Source organism: Mauremys reevesii, linkage group 2 (assembly GCF_016161935.1).
Source record: "Mauremys reevesii isolate NIE-2019 linkage group 2, ASM1616193v1, whole genome shotgun sequence".
Lineage (NCBI taxonomy): Eukaryota > Metazoa > Chordata > Testudines > Geoemydidae > Mauremys > Mauremys reevesii.
The window spans coordinates 21,690,345-21,709,918 of NC_052624.1; the positions used below are offsets into that span (position 1 = coordinate 21,690,345).

Genomic DNA, 19,574 nt, shown 5'->3' on the forward strand with positions numbered 1-19,574 from the left:
AAGTAGCTCTCTGCCTCATCTCTTTTGAAATCTCATCTTACATCAGATTTTTTTTTCCTTCTTCTTGTCCATATCCCTTAATTTCACTCTCTTTAGACAGAATTTCATTTATTCATCAATGTACAGTATATTTGCATCAGAATAGTCTAATTTATCCCCAATTTTTTTATATTTAACTCTGCAAAGTATTTTGAGGATACAAGCTGTGTAAATTAAAATACACCCAAATTAAAATCCCAAAACAAAGTTGGATTTGAATGTATTGCAGTCTACTGTTACTTATGCAGTGTGCAGGAACAGAGATTCCAATTCATCAGGCCTCAAAACAGGGAGATCACCAATATCCAGCACAATGTGCATCTATCCAGCTGTTTGCAGCTTTATTTTGAAGTCATTTTTCTATGCTATTGACAAGCTGAGAACAACTCAGCACTGGACTAATGTTACAGAATACACTTTTTGTAATTTTCAGTCTACTTCATCAACAATGTTAATCTCTACCCTTCCACATCTGAGACCAGCACACAGTACAATGTGTTGTCCTTCCTTTAAAGCCAGAAAATACAGGCTACAAGAAGTCTGAAACATGCTACCTCAACTCAAACATATACTAGGTAAAAACTAGTGCTGCCATACATAAAATGTAAAAAAAGCTGAAAATGTCTGAGAACTTTAAAAATTGGGCTATTACAGACTGCAAATCCCAGTGATGATTCAATCCAGTGATATGTGAAACAAAAGTAGCTCTTGACCATGCTTGTAGTTGTTTCCATTACTTCACACTGACTCAGACATTCTAGGTTTCAGACGGACACACAGAAAGTCTGCAATCTTATTATATAGATGAATTTAAAAAGACCCTTATAATACCCTGAGTGCCATCTTCATGTTTATGGTGCTGTTTGGACCAGAATTGCTAAGCTGGAACCGCTGATGCATAGTTAGATCTTCACTTGCCAGCAGTTGGCTCAGAGGAAGCTTGAAATTTCCCAAAGAACACTGATGTTGTTCATCCTTGACCTAGAGTAATACAGAAGACAACATGCTCAGCTTTATGAAAACACCCAGAAAAATAAAAGAAAGTAATAATTTTAATGACAAGTTTTCATCGTGTTCAGATATAGTTTGCCCTTAACACAGACTTGGTTGGTCTTATATTTATAGGTGCATCACTATAGCAGGAAATATCAAAGAACCTTGTGTGTTCAATATCCATTCACTCTCATCTTTACCTTCATTAGAAAGAAAACAGTCTAGCCTGAGCACTGATGCAAATAAGAAAGAAGACCAGTGATAATAGTTGTGTCCAGTTGGGTTGAAGACTAAATCTATAAGCTAGAGTTTGCTGACAGTCAACTATATCAGACAAAAGTGAACTCAACAGTTAAGGAACAGCATTAACTCAACATTCCCCAACTTCTCTAGATCCCTTCAACTGTCCACATGAGGCCTCAAAAGTGTGAAGGGGTGTAATAGTTGGACAAAGTAGGGAAGATCTCAGGGAGAGAGCAACACGAAGGACCTGGGCATGATAAACAGAATAATGTTGCTTCTGTAATTTAGTGGGTTATTGAAAGAGCTGCTTGTTACGACTCAAGCAACCATCACAGGATGATTAATTTAGTACATTTAAAATGTGAGACATCATATTTGGTATACAGTTGGGGTGGGGAGTTTAGTTATAATTATTTTTTCTCCCTTTAACAAGCAAGCTCTCACAAAAGGTCATTTTTATGCTGGTTCTTAAAAATTGTTAAATTTAAATTGTAGTGCTTGTTACAATATCTCCATGATGTCTGGCTCATTATGAGCTTGTGAACTATGGCTGCTAATCTGCAATGCTCCAGCAAAAAAGAATACATGAGGACAGAGAGATACCACACCTCAACTTCAAGGTCCTGCCGTTTGGGATTGTGAATGAAGAAAGTGAAGTGTTCCTCCCATACGGGTTCATTGGTCTTGTATCGAATCTGAAGGGGGGGAAAAAAACGCGTTACATGTAGAGCATTTCTCTCAAACAAAACTGGTGTTGAAGATGTCCTCTGTTTATACAACAATCATGTTCCGAACTTGATCTACCTATAAAGGTGGCAAATGGGGTTAGCTCAAAGCACATATAGTTCAGTATATGTGCATAAAGTCTATTTAATAAAAAACTTATTCTTAGGGCTTCTGGTTTTTGGGGTTTATTAAATTTTTTTAAATTATTTTTTGTTTTAGGTAGGTATCCAAAAATCAGGGTGGAGGGTGTCGAGGCTTCTATATACTTTGTATATGCTGTATTGAGTTATGTAAAAACTTATGTATAATTATGTATATTTTGTAAATTATGTATAAACATTACTCATTAGAGTAGTATATATACTGTAATGACTAATCTCTTTATAATTTTCCTAGTGCACTTTAATGTAGTACTGTTTCAAACAACATTAAAGTGCACTAGGGAAAAGACAGTTATTTACCTTTGTAACTGTTGTTCTTCGAGATGTGTTGCTCATACCCATTCCAATTAGGTGTGCGCGCGCCACATGCACGATCGTCAGAAGATTTTTACCCTAGCAACACTTGGTGGGTCGGCTGAGGCACCCCCTGGAGTGGCGCACTTATGGCGCCCAATATATGCCCCTGCTGACCCAGCGCCCCCTCAGTTCCTTCTTGCCGGCTACTCTGACAACACATCTCGAAGAACAACAGTTACAAAGGTAAGTAACCATCTTTTCTTCTTAGAGTGCTTGCTCATATTGATTCCAATTAGGTGACCCCCAAGCCTTGCCTAGGCGGTGGGGTTGGAGTGGAGGACCGCTGAACTAAATGCCGCATTATCTCTGGACTGCTGCACTAATGCATAGTGGGAAGCGAAGGTGTGCATGGATGACCAAGTTGCTGCCCTACAGATCTCTTGTATGGGCACATGAGCCGGAAAGACAGAGGACGAAGCCTTAGCCCAAGTGGAGTGGGTGGTCAGGTGTGTAGCTGGGACACCAGCTAAGTCATAGCATGCACAGATACATGATGTAATCCAGGATGAGATGCGCTGGGTGGAGACCGGGAGGCCCTTCATCCGGTCTGCCACAGCTACAAATAGCTGAGTCGTCTTTCTAAAGGGCTTCATACGCTCGATGTAAAAGGGAGTGCAGCTGTTGCTCTTGTCGAGAAGCATGCGGTTTTGGATAAAAGACTGGAAGGACGATGTCTTGGTTGACATGGAAGGCAGACACCACTTTAGGAAGGAAGGTGGGGTGTGGTCGCAGTTGTACCTTGTCCTTATGAAACACTGTATACGGTGGTTCCAAAGTGAAAGCTCTAAGCTCCGATACACATCTCGCTGAGGTTATAGCTACGAGGAAGGCCGTCTTCCAGGAAAGGTACAGGAGTGAGCAGGTTGCCATTGGCTCAAAGGGAGCACCCATGAGCCTGGAGAGGACCAGGTTAAGATCCCACGTAGGAGCTGGCTGTCTAATTTGTGGGAACAGGTGCGCCAATCCCCTGAGAAATCTAGTGACCATAGGATTGGAGAAGATAGAACGCCCGTCCTCACCCGGGCGGAACGCTGAAATAGTTGTCAGGTGCACTCCAGTGGATGATATGGCCAAGCCCTGCTGTTTTAAGGACAAGAGGTAGTCCAAATTGACATACCATGGCTGTATGTCCTGTCTATATTGAGGCCTCACTCTTAGAGGTCCAGAGGTTGGCATTTGTCGGTTGTGAGGAATGTTGTGAAGAAAAAGAACACCCTCTTCCTCATTGTCTTCCTCCTCACTAGAGAATGGAGGTGCTATTGGTGACATAGGCTATTCTGGTATTGTGCGCACCAGAGAGCCGTTGGTGCTAAAAAGTGGTGATGCTGGCATGGATAATACTAATATGTCCTTATGATGGAGAAGTTGATGCAGTACTGGTGGTTTCGGCGCCAAAGTGGTTGATGCTGATGGATTCAGCAGTGCAGTCGATGGTGCTGATGGTTTTGGCGGCAATTGGGTCGGTGCTGATGAAGCTGATGGGGCAGGTGATGGTGGCATAGCCTGTGTTGGCAGTTTCGTCTCCTTAAGCGGTGTTGCTGGTGCTGCTATGGAGGCTGTAGGCTTACTCCTGCCTCTCGTCTCTGTGCCTGGGTGCTGGGGATTGGCAGAGGCCATGGTGCAGGTGGTGCTGGAGGATCCCGGTGCCTCATAGGTATTTAGCTGTGGTGCATTCAGTATCGAGGAGAGCGATCTGGCTGGTGACCACTTTGTTTTTGATCGGCTCTCTCTGAGGAGAAGTTGCTGCTTGTTTCCTCAATGAATTTTTGGAGGAGTGAGTCTTCCTCTGAGCAGAAGGTGAGGTCTCTAGGGATTTTTGTGCAGAGGGGGTCTCCTGCCAAGGGTCAGAGGCCAGGTGCAAAGATGACTCCATAAAGATGATTTTGAGGCACATATTCCTGTCCCTCCTAGCTTGAGCCTTCAGGTTGCTATAGTGAGCGCATTTCTGAGGAATGTGCGACTCATCCAAGTAGTGGAAGCAGCAGAAGTGTCCATCTGACATGGGCATGGCATCCCGGCATGACAGGCAGTGCTAAAATCCTGGTAAACAAGGCATAACTGAAAAAATAATGGTTCATTCCAGATACAGACACTAAAACGGTCTGTGAAAAAAGAAAAATATTTTTTAAACTAAAGCAGAAGAGAAGAAAGGAGGTAAGTAACTGACTATTAACTATTTTAACACTAAAACAAGCTAATGTTGTGACATTGCTGGGAGCTCCGTCTCTGGCCGACAGTTGAGAAGGAATTGAGGGGCTCAGGTCGTGTGTGCTTGATGAGGCGCCATGAGACAGGAACAGTGCATACTTGACCCAGATGGCACTGCTGCTGAAATTCTCCAATCAACAGCGCAGGGACGCACCAACACCTGAAGTGGAGCACCCACAGGGACATCACTCGAAAACGAACAGGTAGTTCTGAAGATCATTTATTTATATTACCACAGCGCTGAGGAGCCCTAGTCATGGATGAGGACTCTACTGTATTAGGTACTGTACAAACACAGACCAAAAAGGCAATCTCTGCCACAAAGAGTTTATAACCTATGTTCATGCTCATTGAGTCTCTGGCCTCTCTGCTGAGAATGTGAGTCAGAATGCTAATGAGTGCCAATTGTGGGGGGTGGTTTTCGGTTAGTTGGATAACTGGACATTGGACTGAGTCCACCAGCTCATTTCAGACAGATAAGACTTAAATTGACTTTTGGTTACAATTTGCACTAGGGGCTAAAGGCTTGGTGGTCCACTGCCAAGCACATATAGTTAAAGAACCAAATATCTCTGAAAGAGCTAAGTGTTGAGAACAGTAGCTTACCTTACTTTCCTGTGCCTTGTGTCCAACTGACAATAAGACAAGAGGGTTGGGGTTGCTGTTTATCTTCTTTCCTGACTGATAAAGAGGAGAAAGCATAAACTTAATCTTTAGAATATGCTATTACATTTCCCTCTACTTCAATTTCACTCCAGTATTTAATACCCCTCAGCCTTTGAACCCAATCTGTTTTTTTAAATATCAAAATTGTATTCACTCTGCTACATGCATTTTTACTATCCTCAGTATTTAACAGAAAGCATGATATGCACACATTTACATGGTTGGTGGCTTCTTAGCTGCTTAACATACAGCAATGATACAGACTCACCCATCCATAGTAGACTAGTTTAAGAACAGTGCTACAAGCAAGTTGGAGTTTCAGAGTCCTTCCAACTGTTCTCTTGCTACCCTTTGAATGAAACTGTTTGAAAAAGTGCAATCTCCCAACCTTGTAATGAGCATTACAACTGACAGAGCGTCATCAGAACAGTAAAATGAATGTTGCGGTTGGCATGCCGATGGAAGATATGGAGAAAGTGCCAACTCAGGAAGCTTACTTTAGGTACAATGCTATAGTATAATTAAACTGGATTTAATACCAGATCATCAACATTTCTTCTTTTTGGGTGGGAAGAATGAAGATGCACTGTAATGTACCTGATAGGTATTTCTAAAGTTTACCAAATACTCTTTATTAGAGAATCAACCAACTCCCATATCTGAACCTAGCTCATAGCTGCATAGCATTAGATCAAACTGTAAAAATAAACATTAATTTAGAATCAAACTATATAAAATAGAAATATTTCTAACGATGTATTTCCATAACACATTTTAGATTGGCCTATCAGATAATAATTTAAACAAGAGAGAAAAGTTAGACATAAACATTAATTATCTCAAGAAGTTGTTAATGCAATTTAAGAAAATAGTATACAAGGTTAATTTATTTTAGATTTTACCCAAAAAAGATTAATGAGATTAGACATAAATTAAACAGAAAAGTTAGTTGAGCCCTACTTAAAACATGGAAGGTCACAAGAATGTACTTTATGATTGAATCACTACTCTTGTTTTGAACTTCTTAAGTATTAAGAATCAGTTCATGTCTCATATTAATCTTCTACATCTGATATTTCCTATAATATGACATGATTCTTATCAGATACATTTTGCTTATTGTCAGAATTTCCTTTAAAGCACAATGTTAAAGGAGTATTCCTTTCATGGACAAATGCTCAATTTCTGTTTTTAAACTTTAAATATTTAGTCCCACCCAAAATAGCTGTAAGTGTTCAAGGAATACAATGAAAATAAGATTAAAATCCATCAACATAGTTAAAGAATGCTTTATGCAGACTTAAATAAGGAAGATTCATTTTGATTTTTTTTTTGTTTCACACAATGTTGCCTAAAAATATCTTTTCTTTGTATAAAAATGTAAACAACAATAGAGGCATTAGCAAAAATTCCTGTACCTAATACTGACTACACAGTGCCTTTACGTAATCATTTTAGTCCTAATGAAATAAATGATATTGTGCGCATGCCTGCGCACCCACCCACCCACTTGCCTCCATAATATATGCCTTTGGCAGGTTGAATTTACTGTTCATTGGACATGTCAGCATCTAAACATGCAAACTGCTATTTCAACAAGTTTTTCCAATTTCCACCTTATATTCATGCTGTTCTCAAATTATTCTCTAAATCTAATCTCTGGATTTTACATCCAATATGTCTGGGCACGCGCACAATATCATTTATTTCCTTAGGACTAAAATGATTACGTAAAGCCACTGTGTAGTCATAAGGGGGGAGGGATAGCTCAGTGGTTTGAGCATTGGCCTGCTAAACCCAGGGTTGTGAGTTCAATCCTTGAGGGGGCCACTTAGGGATCTGGGGCAAAAATTGTTCCTGCTAGTGAAGGCAGGGGGGCTGGACTCAATGACCTTTCAAGGTCCCTTCCAGTTCTAGGAGACTGGTATATCTCCAATTATAAAAAAAATAAAAAAATCTGTGTGTGTTTATGTATTTATTGAGGGTAGGGATAGGATACAGAGGGACCTAGACAAATTAGAGGACTGGGCCAAAAGAAACCTGATGAATTTCAACAAGGACAAGTGCAGAGTCCTGCACTTAGGATGGAAGAATCCCATGCACTGTTACAGACTAGGGACCAAATGGCTAGGAAGCAGTTCTGCAGAAAAGGACCTACGGGTTACAGTGGATGAGAAGCTGGATATGAGTCAACAGTGTGCCCTTGTTGCCAAGAAGGCTAACAGCATACTGGGCTGTATAAGTAGGGGCATTGCCAGCAGATCAAGGGATGTAATCATTCCCCTCTATTCAACACAGGTGAGGCCTCATCTGGAATACTGCGTCCAGTTTTGGGCCCCACACTACAAGAAGAATGTGGAAAATTTGGAAAGAGTCCAGCGGAGGACAACAAAAAGTCATTAGGGGGCTGGAGTACATGATTTATGAGGAGAGGCTGAGGGAACTGGGATTGTTTAGTCTGCAGAAGAGAAGAATGAGAGGGGATTTGATAGCTGCTTTCAACTACCTGAAAGGGGGTTCCAAAAAGGATGAATCAAGACTGTTCTCAGTGGTACCAGATGACAGAACAAGGAGTAATGGTCTCAAATTGCAGTGGGGGAGGTTTAGGTTGGATATTAGGAAAAACTTTTTCACTAGGAGGGTGGTGAAGCACTGGAATGGGTTACCTAGGGAGGTGGTGGAATCTCCTTCCTTAGAGATTTTTAAGGTCAGGCTTGAGAAAGCCCTGGCTGAGATGATTTAGTTGGGAATTGGTCCTGCTTTGAGCAGGGGGTTGGACTAGATGACCTCCTAAGGTCCCTTTCAACCCTGATATTCCATGATTCTATGACCCAAAGAATTTTTATAAAAATCAAATCAAGGAAAAGAACATTCTAAATAAATTATTTTTTAAACTTTCATGTAAGAAACAAATAAAAGATAAATGCAAGACAAGGATACATTCAGAATATATTTAAAGTGTATTGATTCAACATTAATTCAAAATTGACATGCAACTCCTCAAGAGCGAAAATTAGTATTTAAAATTTTCTATTTTTTAGATCAGTCACTAAAGCAGAGATTCTTAAAGATTTCAGAAATTAACAATAGAGAGACTACTTTTCATATCATGGTGTCAATGAACATAGTTTTTAAGAACCTGTATATGTAAGTCTGATAATGAGGTGGAGCTCAGTTTCTGCTACATCTCCTTAAGGCTTTGATTCTCCAATGAGAATACTCATATGCTTAGAGTCAAGCAAGTACTTTGTTGGGTTGGGAAGAGAGTGCTCAACATCGTGCAGGACTGAGCCCTGGATGGAAACTGATAGCTTCTAGGAAAAACATCCAACTGAAAATGTATCTTAGAAACCCTATAGGACTAAAATATTGTGTTTATTACTTATTTCTGAATGAGTAACCAAGTCTTATTTGGCATGTGTGGGGAGTCAGCTTTGTTAATGAAGTATTACTTTAAATCAGAATTCTAAAACCGACTGCATCATTTAGTTGATTTAGAGCTGAAATTCCCACAGACCAAAATACTCTGCTTGTCTTGACCATGTCATTTACTTCTTGGTGCTAGGAATTAAATATTCTGGCACTAAATGCATTGCTGACAATAGAAATTCCATCCACTGTTGGCAGAGACATGTTGCAGACATTTGTGTTCTTTCAATTAACTTTGTCACCTTAAATGGAAAACTGTATTAGTTTTACCTTTAGGGCTTTCTGAACAGCAGCCTTCTTCAAGCCATCAGGGTTAAAGTTTAATGGATTATTCTTTTAAGTCAGAAGAGAACATATGAAGGGTTAGTAAGTCATGCAATGAAGCGATTCCACCAGGTTAATTAATTAATGACATGACACAAACAAAAAAAATCCCCCCAAAACAATGAAGCAACAATAACCAAGCAGAAGTTACTTCAAAATAGCCCAATAAAGTCTTCTGTTCTTCTCTCCTCTTCTACTACAAGTATTCTGCTTTTAAAATACATTCATTTTCTTTCTATCCTTTTATATTCTCCTGTATCATTTCTGTTGATATACAAAAAGGCACCAAGGTTTACTAAAAGGATTATATGGGGTGCTGCTTTTCCCAAAAGCCCTTTTATACATTGCTCTTTTCTATTATGGGAAAGTATGTTTTCTGAAATACCACAACACAGAAGCTGATACGAAGAAAGATAAATCAAATGGGGATGTGAGAGAACATGCTTTTATGGGAAAATAAATATACACCTCTACCCCTATATAACGCGACCCAATATAACACAAATTCGGATATAACACGGTAAAGCAGTGCTCCGGGGGTGCGGGGCTGCGCACTCCGGAGCATCAAAGCAAGTTCGATATAACGCGGTTTCACCTGTAATGTGGTAAGATTTTTGGCTCCCAAGGACAGCGTTATATCAGGGTAGAGGTGTATCATTATTCCAGATATTAGTAAGGCTTAGTTCATTGTAAACATAAGCATTTTCATCTTCTTTTCTTGGTCTTCTTTTTCTTTGCCAATAGACCAATGCAAATATCTTGCATGCTACTAGGAGTGCAACATATTTTACTAGTTTGAACTGAGGATGTGCAAATCTATCAGCAAAAGAAATCTGAGCAGATTTAAGCAATGACAATTCAGCCCTCTGACCGTTTTCCACTAACTAAACAAGGTTTCTCATTTTACTTCATTAGTAGTCATACTATCTTTGAAGTGATGCATGCAAACTGTAAAGCATTATGGGAAATTTGCATTGCCACCAACTCAGGAGGGGGTAATTTTAGGAATTAAGTAAAGGGTTTTTAAATAAAGGAAACAAAAGCTTTCCAGGATTTTGTATCATTCTATTGATTTTCAAGCACAATTTCCCACTGATTGCAATGGGGAGTTCTGCTTAAAAAGCTGTTGCATGTGGCAGCCCAGGAATTAGCACTAGCAGCTTTTCAAACATGCCACACTTAAGACAGGAAGCAATGCTACCAGTACTTTGCCAAGAGAAAATCTTTCTAAAATTCAAATGCACTGTTGACTAAAATTAAGTGTCAGTTCTTTCTGAAAAGAAGAAAAACAAATTCTTTAATATTCTTGTTGTCATTAAGTCTTTAGCCATATCCTAGCTTCGGAGAGCATGTACTATAGTATTCATGGCATTCAGTTTAGAAATTTGTGTTTCAGTACGAATCGATTTCAGAGTGGTAGCTGTGTTAGTCTGTATCAGCAAAAAGAAAGAGCAGTACTTGTAGCACCTTAGAGACTAACAAATTTATTTGAGCATAAGCTTTCCTGGGCTAAAGCCACATCATCAGATGCATGCAGTGGAAAATACGGTAGGTAGATATATATACACACACAGAGAACATGAAAAAATGGGGTTGCCATACCAATTCTAACGAGACTAATCAAGGTGGGCTATTATCAGCAGAAGAAAAAAAAACTTTTGTAGTGATAATGAGGATGGCCCATTTCAAACAGTTGACAAGAAGATGTGAGTAACCATAGGGGGAAATCCACCCATTCCAAATCGCTGCAACTTGCCTACTATCAGACCCTCGCTGTGCAGTCTCCCTCACCCTAGCTGAAGGTCAACTAACACCTTGAACCATGATGACTAATTACTCCCATGTCTCATAAATCCTTCCTGTGGTCTCAAGTGGGGTTCCAGAAACTTCTGAAGCTCTGAGAGCATTCTTTGGTGATCTATGGAAGATAGTGACCTTGCAACAGTTGTATTAAACTCGGTGCGACTGCTACATGACCTGTACAAAGTAAAAATCTAAAGGCAGACATGTTTGCAACCCAGTACTCTGAGCTAAGGAGGACAGTGCATATCAATACTAATGATGGGCACTTTTGAAAATTTTACCCACTAAGTTACTCATAAGCGGAGTCACATTTTCATAAGTGTCTTGGGCACCTAAGGCACTTTTGAAAAGGGATTTAGGCTCGTTAATCACCTAGCTCCTCTTGTAGATTTTATCCAGTGACTAAAAGGGAGATATACCTGGAAGAGATGTCCTATGTGAAGTCACACACTAAAATCTAAAAAGAAGCAATAAAAATAGAAGCTTTTGACCAAAATTCAGCATTAATATTTCCTTTACATCTTTTTTTAAGGTTGTAGAATAATTTTTATTGAAGAAAACACCAATTACCTTGAAATTTTAGTACCAAGAAAATATACTATAGTATATGTTTTTATGCTTAGGACACCTATATACCATGCCTTTTTATTTGTAAACTTAGATATTTAATTGTATTTTAGATTTGATTAGATGAAGTCTAAATATTTATGTACGGTTCATATGATTTGGTATTTGAATCTTAAACAGATGGATATTAATTGAAAGGACCAGGCAAACAGCTGTCTTTTGGTCCATCACCATTGTGTTTGGTTTAGATCAAATAAGAGACCACCAGCAACACTTAAATCTGCACATCCTCCTAGGCTTATTCAGCTCTCTCTGGCTCAGGAACTCTGAACCTGAATCCTCACATGGCTTCCAATCTCTAGTTGTTTATAGCAGTGCGTGTATTTAAAGAGTGTGTGTAGTGTAGCTACAGCCATGTCCATCCCAGAATATTAGAGAGACAAAGTGGGTGAGTAACCTCTTTTATTGGACCAACTTCTTTTGGTTTTCTTCAAAGATATTACCTCACCCACCTTGTCTGTTTAAAGATTGTTAGTCAATATACAAGACTATTCAAATTCAAAGGCAGCCATCAGTTTTCAGTGAACCCTACAGTGTTCAATGCAAGCACAAAGTACTTCTGTCTATACTGCCACTTATGTCAGTATAAGTTATGTTGCTCAGGGGTTGTGTGTGTGACTAAGCCACCCCTCTGAGGGACATAAATTACACTAACCTAAGTGCTGGTGTGGACAGCGCTATGTCAATGGGAGAGCTTCTCCCGCCGACACAGCTGCTGCCGCTTGTTGAGGGTGGATTAAGTAAGTCAGTGGGAGAGCTGTCTCCTGTTGATTTAGAGTGGCTCCACTAGAGAGCTTACAGTGGCACAGCTGCATCGGTGCAATTGTGCTACTGTAAGCTCTCTAGTGTAGCCATACCCTTAATAAGTGATGGACTCCAAATGAGGCCATTGCTGGCTAACAAAGACTATTTGAAATAGAGATAAAGAATTGCAATTGGCATAACAAGGAACATTATGGTGTGAAATAGAATTTACAAGGGACTTTGGAGTTTGGGGAGCACAAAGAGCTACAAAGAACTTTTTATCAAAACCTGAACCAGGTGAGGGAAGATTGCAAGTTCTCATAAATCCTGCTACATCTCATTTTAAGACTGTGACAAAGGAGGTTGGTTGTAATGATTTATTATAGTTTCATTTCTCTGGTACTAAAAGTCAACCTTTCATCCACAGTATGCTGATACAGTATGTATTTCATTACTCCATGAATCTAACAATCTAAGTAAAAGCTCTTACTATTTAATAATCTACACATCTTGAGTTTCTTATCATAGAACATAATTTACTTACCAGATATGTTACAATAATAAATGAAATTTTAAATCTCTAAAATGCAATTAAAAGGTAGCACAAAAACAAACGCACACTGGTTGAAACCATGCAGCAAAACAAATTGCATGCTCTGTCATTCCACTATAGAGTCAGTGGCTTTAGTAGAACTAATCCACACTCTGGCAAGTAAATAAAATAAACATATATATAACACCAGAGAACTCACAAATAGTGCTCTATAGAGTGAGGTAGTGTTTTCACAAAAGACTAGTCCCGATGCTCTCCTCTCTTTTAAGTAGCCACACCCAAAGTTTCCCTCGTAGATACTCTTAGGAAGATGGAAATGGAAGGAGAAAGAGAGTGATGGGATTGTGGCAGAATGAATGCACAAGCAGCTTTACTATATAGGAAAGTTAAGGAAAACAGTCAAAAGATTCCAGAATAACTGCAAGATGTAAGTAAATGTTTCCACATCATATAACTTTTCATCAAGTAATCCCACTTCTTTAGCACTGGGTATTTCAATTATATCAGTACATTGTACTTGTATAGTACAGTAACCATGAGAGGATCCCTCAGTGATCTTCAAACATTCTCCTGATTTACCCTGGATATTCCACATTTATGTTTTAACATGACAAGTACTACTAAGTACGTGAAGAGCGAAAAGCCCTTTTCTATGCCATTTCCAGTGTAAGATAGAACACATCTAACATCAGTCTTTGTGGAGTCTGAAAAGTTCAAGATCCTTTTCCTCAAATGCAATGCTTTGTAATTCACAATGGGAAGGCAATACCATTAACAAGCCATCTTTGAATGCAAAAGCGACATTTCTTTATAGAGACAGTTATGGCTAGAGATTGAAAAAAATATTGTTAACGGAAAGCCTTCTGACTCACTGTTAAAACTAAATGCCTCTGACTGGAATTACCTACAAAAACAAAAACATTTGGGTCTGACACTAACGCCTTAGATCTGAAATGTACTACTAATCAAGGATGGCATAAGTAAACTTTCCCTGTTCCACATCACTAACAGCTGTCAATACTGAAGAGATTCAGTTTCCAACTAACAATTACACAAAATTATTCCATTGATAAATATGTGCACATTGAGAAGTGTCGGACGCCTTTCATGTTTGGTCTTATAAATATTTTTTCATACCAGAATTAGGGTGGACACACAGAAGACAATTTGCCACCTTTGGGCAATTCCAGAGTAGAAAGACGCTCTTGTTCTTTCCCTCCTTCCCATGTAAGAAATATTCCTGCTAGAACTTTCAAGATTTTCATTATAGCAGACTAAACTGGCATCTACAACAATCTTTTCTGTCTCTCTTTACATGGAGTCTTTCCATATCACTAATAATATTTTTTCACTCATCTGTGAATTCTCTCTACCTTTGTGGTATTGTTTTTGCGATAGGGTATCCAGGACTGAACACAGCAGGAGAGCATACCGTTGATTTATATAACCAGGGGCGGCAAGTTATACGGGCCTGTGGTGCCCGGGCTCCAGCAATATTCAGGGCCTGGGGGCCCAGCTCGGCCAATGTTTGGGATCGGATCTCTCCCCTAGCCCTGCTTGCCACCTCCGCATGCCTCCCCTGAGTGTCCTCCAGCCCCCACTTGTTGCCCCCACACGCCTCTCCCGGGCCCTGGAGTGTCCCTGCCTCAAGCCAGTGGCTGCCCTCTGCACTCCAGGCTGAGCTCTGCTCTGCTGGCTCCCAGCATCAACTGCCGCCACAGGGTCTAGTGCCAGGGCAGGCTGCCCCTGCCCTTCCACCTCAGACCCTTCTCTTTTCAGGCAGGACCCTCCACCACCACCAGGGCCCTCCCCCCACAGTCACCGCTGCTGCCTCCACCCCTCAGTGAGGTTAAAGTGAGGGGCAGCGGCAGGAGAGGAGGTGCAATGTGATGGCAGCCCCCCGCTCCCCACCACAGGAGAGGCGAGGGGGCTCCCTGGACCTGAGTGGGGCCCTAGGAGCACATGCAGTGACAGTGGTGTGAGGAGAGTGTGCTACCGGGGGGGAGCCCACCTGCATGCACCCCAAACTCCTCATCCCCAACCCTGCCCCAAACCTCTCATCCCCAGCCAGAGCTCTAATCCCCTCGCACCCTAACCCTCTGCCCCAGCCCTGAGCCCCCTCCTGCATTGTACACCCCCCAACCCCAGCCCCACCCCATAGCCCTCACCCCTGCACCCCAACCCTCTGCCTGAGCCCCTCTCAAACCCCAAGCCTCTCATCACCAGCCCCACCCCAGAGCCCTCACATTTTTACATTATTTTAAAAAATATATATCAGCTTACAAGGCAGGTGTGTGTGCGGGGGTGGGACTTGGACCTGTTCTAGGCACCACCAAAAATTATACAAACCTGCTGCCCCTGTATATAACAGCATTTTTAATATTTTCAGTTCTATTTTCTATTCCACTCCTCATGATCCTAACATTTTGTTTGCTTTTTTGGCAACACTGAAGAACAAGCTGAGGTTATTGCTGAATTGTTGGCAGGAACACTCAGATCTTTTTCCTGAGTGGATAGCAATCCTCAAACTGCAATGCAGAAATGCTCTGGACAGGCAGTATATAGAGAATATCAACCAGGGTCTATTTTCCTCATTAATGGAGATTAAAGTTAACTAAAGAGAAGGCAGTCCTGTTTGTACTTGGGATAAAAATTCACAATATTCTAGTACGAGGAATCAGTGTTCCCTATCAGATTACGCCTTAAAGTTTTAACACAATATAATGATGAACGCTACAAACTCCTACACAGTGAGCTAAAAATATTGTCCCAAAGAGCAGGCAAATCTCAAATTTATTCCTAGACATAAATTTTTTTTAAAAAAATTCAAATTCTAATCTGACCCTTTTGAGGGAAATCAGACGACATTAGATGAAGCTATTGGATAATTACAGGAATCAGGAATATGAAGAAGTCAGAGTCAGAGTTGAGGCAGAGTCCCCAACAAGTGCCTGGCTACTTGCTGGGGAAGCTGCACTATTATGGAGAAGCAGAGCTTGAAGGAAAAGGGGAAAAGAGAAGTAATCTGTTTTGCTGTGTTTTACAATATTTTCTATACATACACACACTCAAAACTTTGAGTAAAACCCAGTAGTTGAACAATTATACACAACAGACAGTAGGGTACAATTTCTCAAAAACAAAAATAGATAGTAGACAAATACTTTCCTAAGTGCTAGAGTATTATAAAATAAAATTAAACTATATAGACAGATTCCAGAGACTTTCCGTTGAGTAACAGGGGTAAATTCTATGCAGATTTATGCCCCATTCATTTCTACTGAAGTAACAAGGTAGCCTTAGTGTGCAAATCCATACATGAAGTTTCCCTTTATAGTCTATACAAACAATTTCCAACCAATTGTTACTTTATAAAAAATACAACCTATGCTGGAGTATTTATGAATGACTTGTGAAATAGTAATGTTTGAGGAAGACAGGAATGGGGATGACTTATTCAGCATGTTTACAGTTACATTTTTCATCTTTCCGTTTAAGCCATATTTTAAGTGATGCTAATTTTAAAAAAATTATTAGTTGCATACATTTTCACTTTTATAATATTTCCTTTTCTTGGTTTGAAAGCCTAATGGGGTTAATGTTTTAGCCAACATCATCGCTACAAAACCAGCTCAACTGCAGGGAAAACCCAATGGTATCCTTCACAATCCAACTTAAGATATCGTTCATTCTGTTCCTGTTATTGTTTACAAGTATGAAAACCACTTCAGTAATCTGTGGCCAACTACAAGATAACCAGCCCTTCCTACTCTTGGGCACCTTTATATATACAGATTTAATTGAAACCTAGTGCTCACAAATTTATTCTTCACTATGGAACAGCTCCTAAGCCCAAACATATATAAGTCTGCTTGAACTCAAGGTAAATGGGGGCTGTCCATTTCTCTTTTATAGGCTGGTACATACTATTTTCTTTAGAAAATATTACATAATAAAATATGCAGTCTTGCCAAATCCATCAAAAGAGCTTTCTTTTAAAAATTACCTTGATTAAACAGCAGACTTTATTAAATATAGTTAACTACATTGTACTAGTTTATGAGAGACATGGACCATTACATTATACACGTGAAAACATGAGCAAGGGTGAAAAACATGGCATGTGGGTTAGTGAAGCAGTGCGGCATACTATTAAGCAAGAAGTGCTTGAAGGAAGTAACGGCCACCCAAGTCACGGGCTACTATCACAATATGACTTACTGGTAGATTTCTTGCTGAATCCAAATAGAGAATAAGCAATGCAGAAGAAAGCCCATCATTGGCTTGGTCTTTATCAGCTTTAATGCTTGACAGCACCTAAAATTAAAGAATATACACTAAGTATGTTTCTATACATGCAAATAGTAATACAATGTTAGATCCATCCCTGATTATTTTTTTCTTATGCACAAATACATCAAAACACTTGCTTATAAACAACAGTATTCATAATTAGCAAATCAAATAAAAATGTATATAGTGATAAAAGATGTAATAAACAATATAGCTCATTTATAAGACAAATTACATCAAGTGTAAGATTAAATATGAGTTCCATCTTCTTGAAGGTCTTCATAGGTAATGTGTGCAATACTATAAAATCATCTGAACTCCAAACACTGCTTTTCCCATATATTTTCTCTGATGTCTAATATAGCTCCTAATTAAATTCAATTAAATAAAACAAATAGCCAGCAATTTTTGCTAAATGTATCCTATTTATTAATATTCTATATAAGCAATTCACTGATAGCAAAACTGTCTCCACTGACAGGAGTTAGGAACTCATTTGTTTCTTACTTCCACATCAGAAGATGCACAAGTTCCTGCTGTTACCTTTGGAGGTAATTTTACACTTTGGCAGGCAGTTCTTTTAGTATGTTGTTAAACACTCAAAAGCTAAATTGAATGGATTTCATGTAGTTATACCAACCTAATTTCCTAGGATAGGCCTGATTGCAATGTATTGGTAGTATTCCCCTGATCATGCCTCTCTTACAACAAACACGATGTGAAAGTTACTGGGGGCCCCCCTTAATAGCTTACAAGCGGCCAGTAGGGGGAAGCAGAAGCCTCATGTACACAGTACCCTGAACTTTTGAACTATCCTTTCTCTTCTGCCTCAAAGCAGAGAAATCTTGCTCCAAGCCAGTTTTCACTGACCAGATAACGGTTTCACGGGGTCTGGTAACCACCAATGAAGTGTTAACACGGCTTGGTCTTTGTCTGAATGTGTATAAAGAATCTGTAAAACTTGTGTCAGGCAGAGTCTTCTGTATCTATTTACAGGGCTCTCCTTTCTTCTGCAGAATAAAGCATCTTTTCCTTATCCGTCAGGCTGTTATTGGCTCTCAGCTAGGCAGACCCGATATTTCGGTGACAACAAAACACTTTGTATTAAGGAACCTGAAAAACAGAATTTTTGTGGATTCCCAACTCATGGGGCATGTCGCATCTGTCATGTGACAATGGAGATAAATGTATAGCTTCATTAGTAAAGACTTTAGCCTTGAGTCTAAACCAGCTATTGTTCATTGTTAAGTAATCATTGGGTACAAATGCCACATTAACTACTTGTTTGCAATGTTGTTGTAGCCATGTTGGTTCCAGGATATTAGAGAGAAAAGGTGAGTGAGGTAATAGCTTTTATTAGACCAACTTCTATTAGTGAAAGAGACAAGCTTTTGAGCCTCATGGAAGATGAGCTCTGTGTAGCTCGAAAGCTTGTCTCTTTCACCAACAGAACTGTGGGGATATATCATCCCTATGCTGCCTTGGTGGAAAGTTACAGCAGCAGGCCAGAAGGACAAAGGGGTTAGATAAAGTTGTTGTGAGAAAGTAGGGAGCTAGCCAGGAGGAGGCAGGCGCCAGATGGCCTGGCTGGGATCGGTTTCAAGGTGATAAACAAGACCATAATCAGATGGATTGCATGGGAAATGGGGAACCAGTGAGCAAAGGGCCATGCATGTGAAAAGCGTGTGTATCGGACAAAGAACCAATCAGCAGCAATGTAATGTTGGTGTGTCTGACGTTTGCTAACATGGAGAAGCCTATATAATATGATGCATTGTACACAATAAACGATTCTGCTTGCAATCATATTGGTTGTTGTGCTTTATCCGGCCCGCACGTAACGCAACACAGAACTTCCTCCAGTAAAAGATTATTACCTCACCCACCTTGTCACATAAAACTACTTAACTGTCTGTTATCAACCTACTCCACTAACCTCCTAAATAGAAGAGTAATTCCTACCTTAACAGAGGAAAGTTGATATGTGTTGATCCAGACAAAATACTATCTTCAAAGAATGCTATTTTTAGATAAATACACCTGTCTTCTCTAAAGATTTTCTATAAATCCCGAGTTCCTTTCTTAAATTTTTTAGGACAAATTCTAAACCTAAAATGATTCAGATTCTAAACCTGATTTGAGATCAACTAATCAGCTCTCACTATCAGTTTTAAACATAACACTAAGGAAAATAGCAGAGAATTCTCAGTGAACAGCACTACCTTTTATTTTTTCCTCCTTTTGGAGGGCCATCAGAATTTGGTAAGTAGAAGGATATGGTTTATTAAGATTAATTTTGTTTAGATTTCATTGACAATTTAGTATTGTTTTAGCTTCTGTTCCTTATGTAGTTTTATAATTATTATGGTTTTCTGGGGATTAACATTTGGCACAAAGTGAGACTGAAC

General features: G+C 39.7%; 1 protein-coding gene across 2 annotated transcripts in view; it reads right to left on the reverse strand.

The window, feature by feature from the left end:
- Window positions 1-19,574, reverse strand: part of ESYT2 (extended synaptotagmin 2) — a 132,899-nt gene that overhangs the window by 12,522 nt on the left and 100,803 nt on the right. The window contains exons 13-17 of one of the 2 annotated variants that reach the window (XM_039525080.1): window positions 17,095-17,190; window positions 9,093-9,155; window positions 5,334-5,408; window positions 1,884-1,970; window positions 871-1,020 (exon numbers count right to left, since the gene is read on the reverse strand). In XM_039525080.1, coding sequence (XP_039381014.1) covers window positions 871-1,020; window positions 1,884-1,970; window positions 5,334-5,408; window positions 9,093-9,155; window positions 17,095-17,190 — 471 coding nt within the window. The remainder of the gene's footprint in view (window positions 1-870; window positions 1,021-1,883; window positions 1,971-5,333; window positions 5,409-9,092; window positions 9,156-17,094; window positions 17,191-19,574) is intronic. The other variant, XM_039525081.1, reaches the window with a different exon arrangement.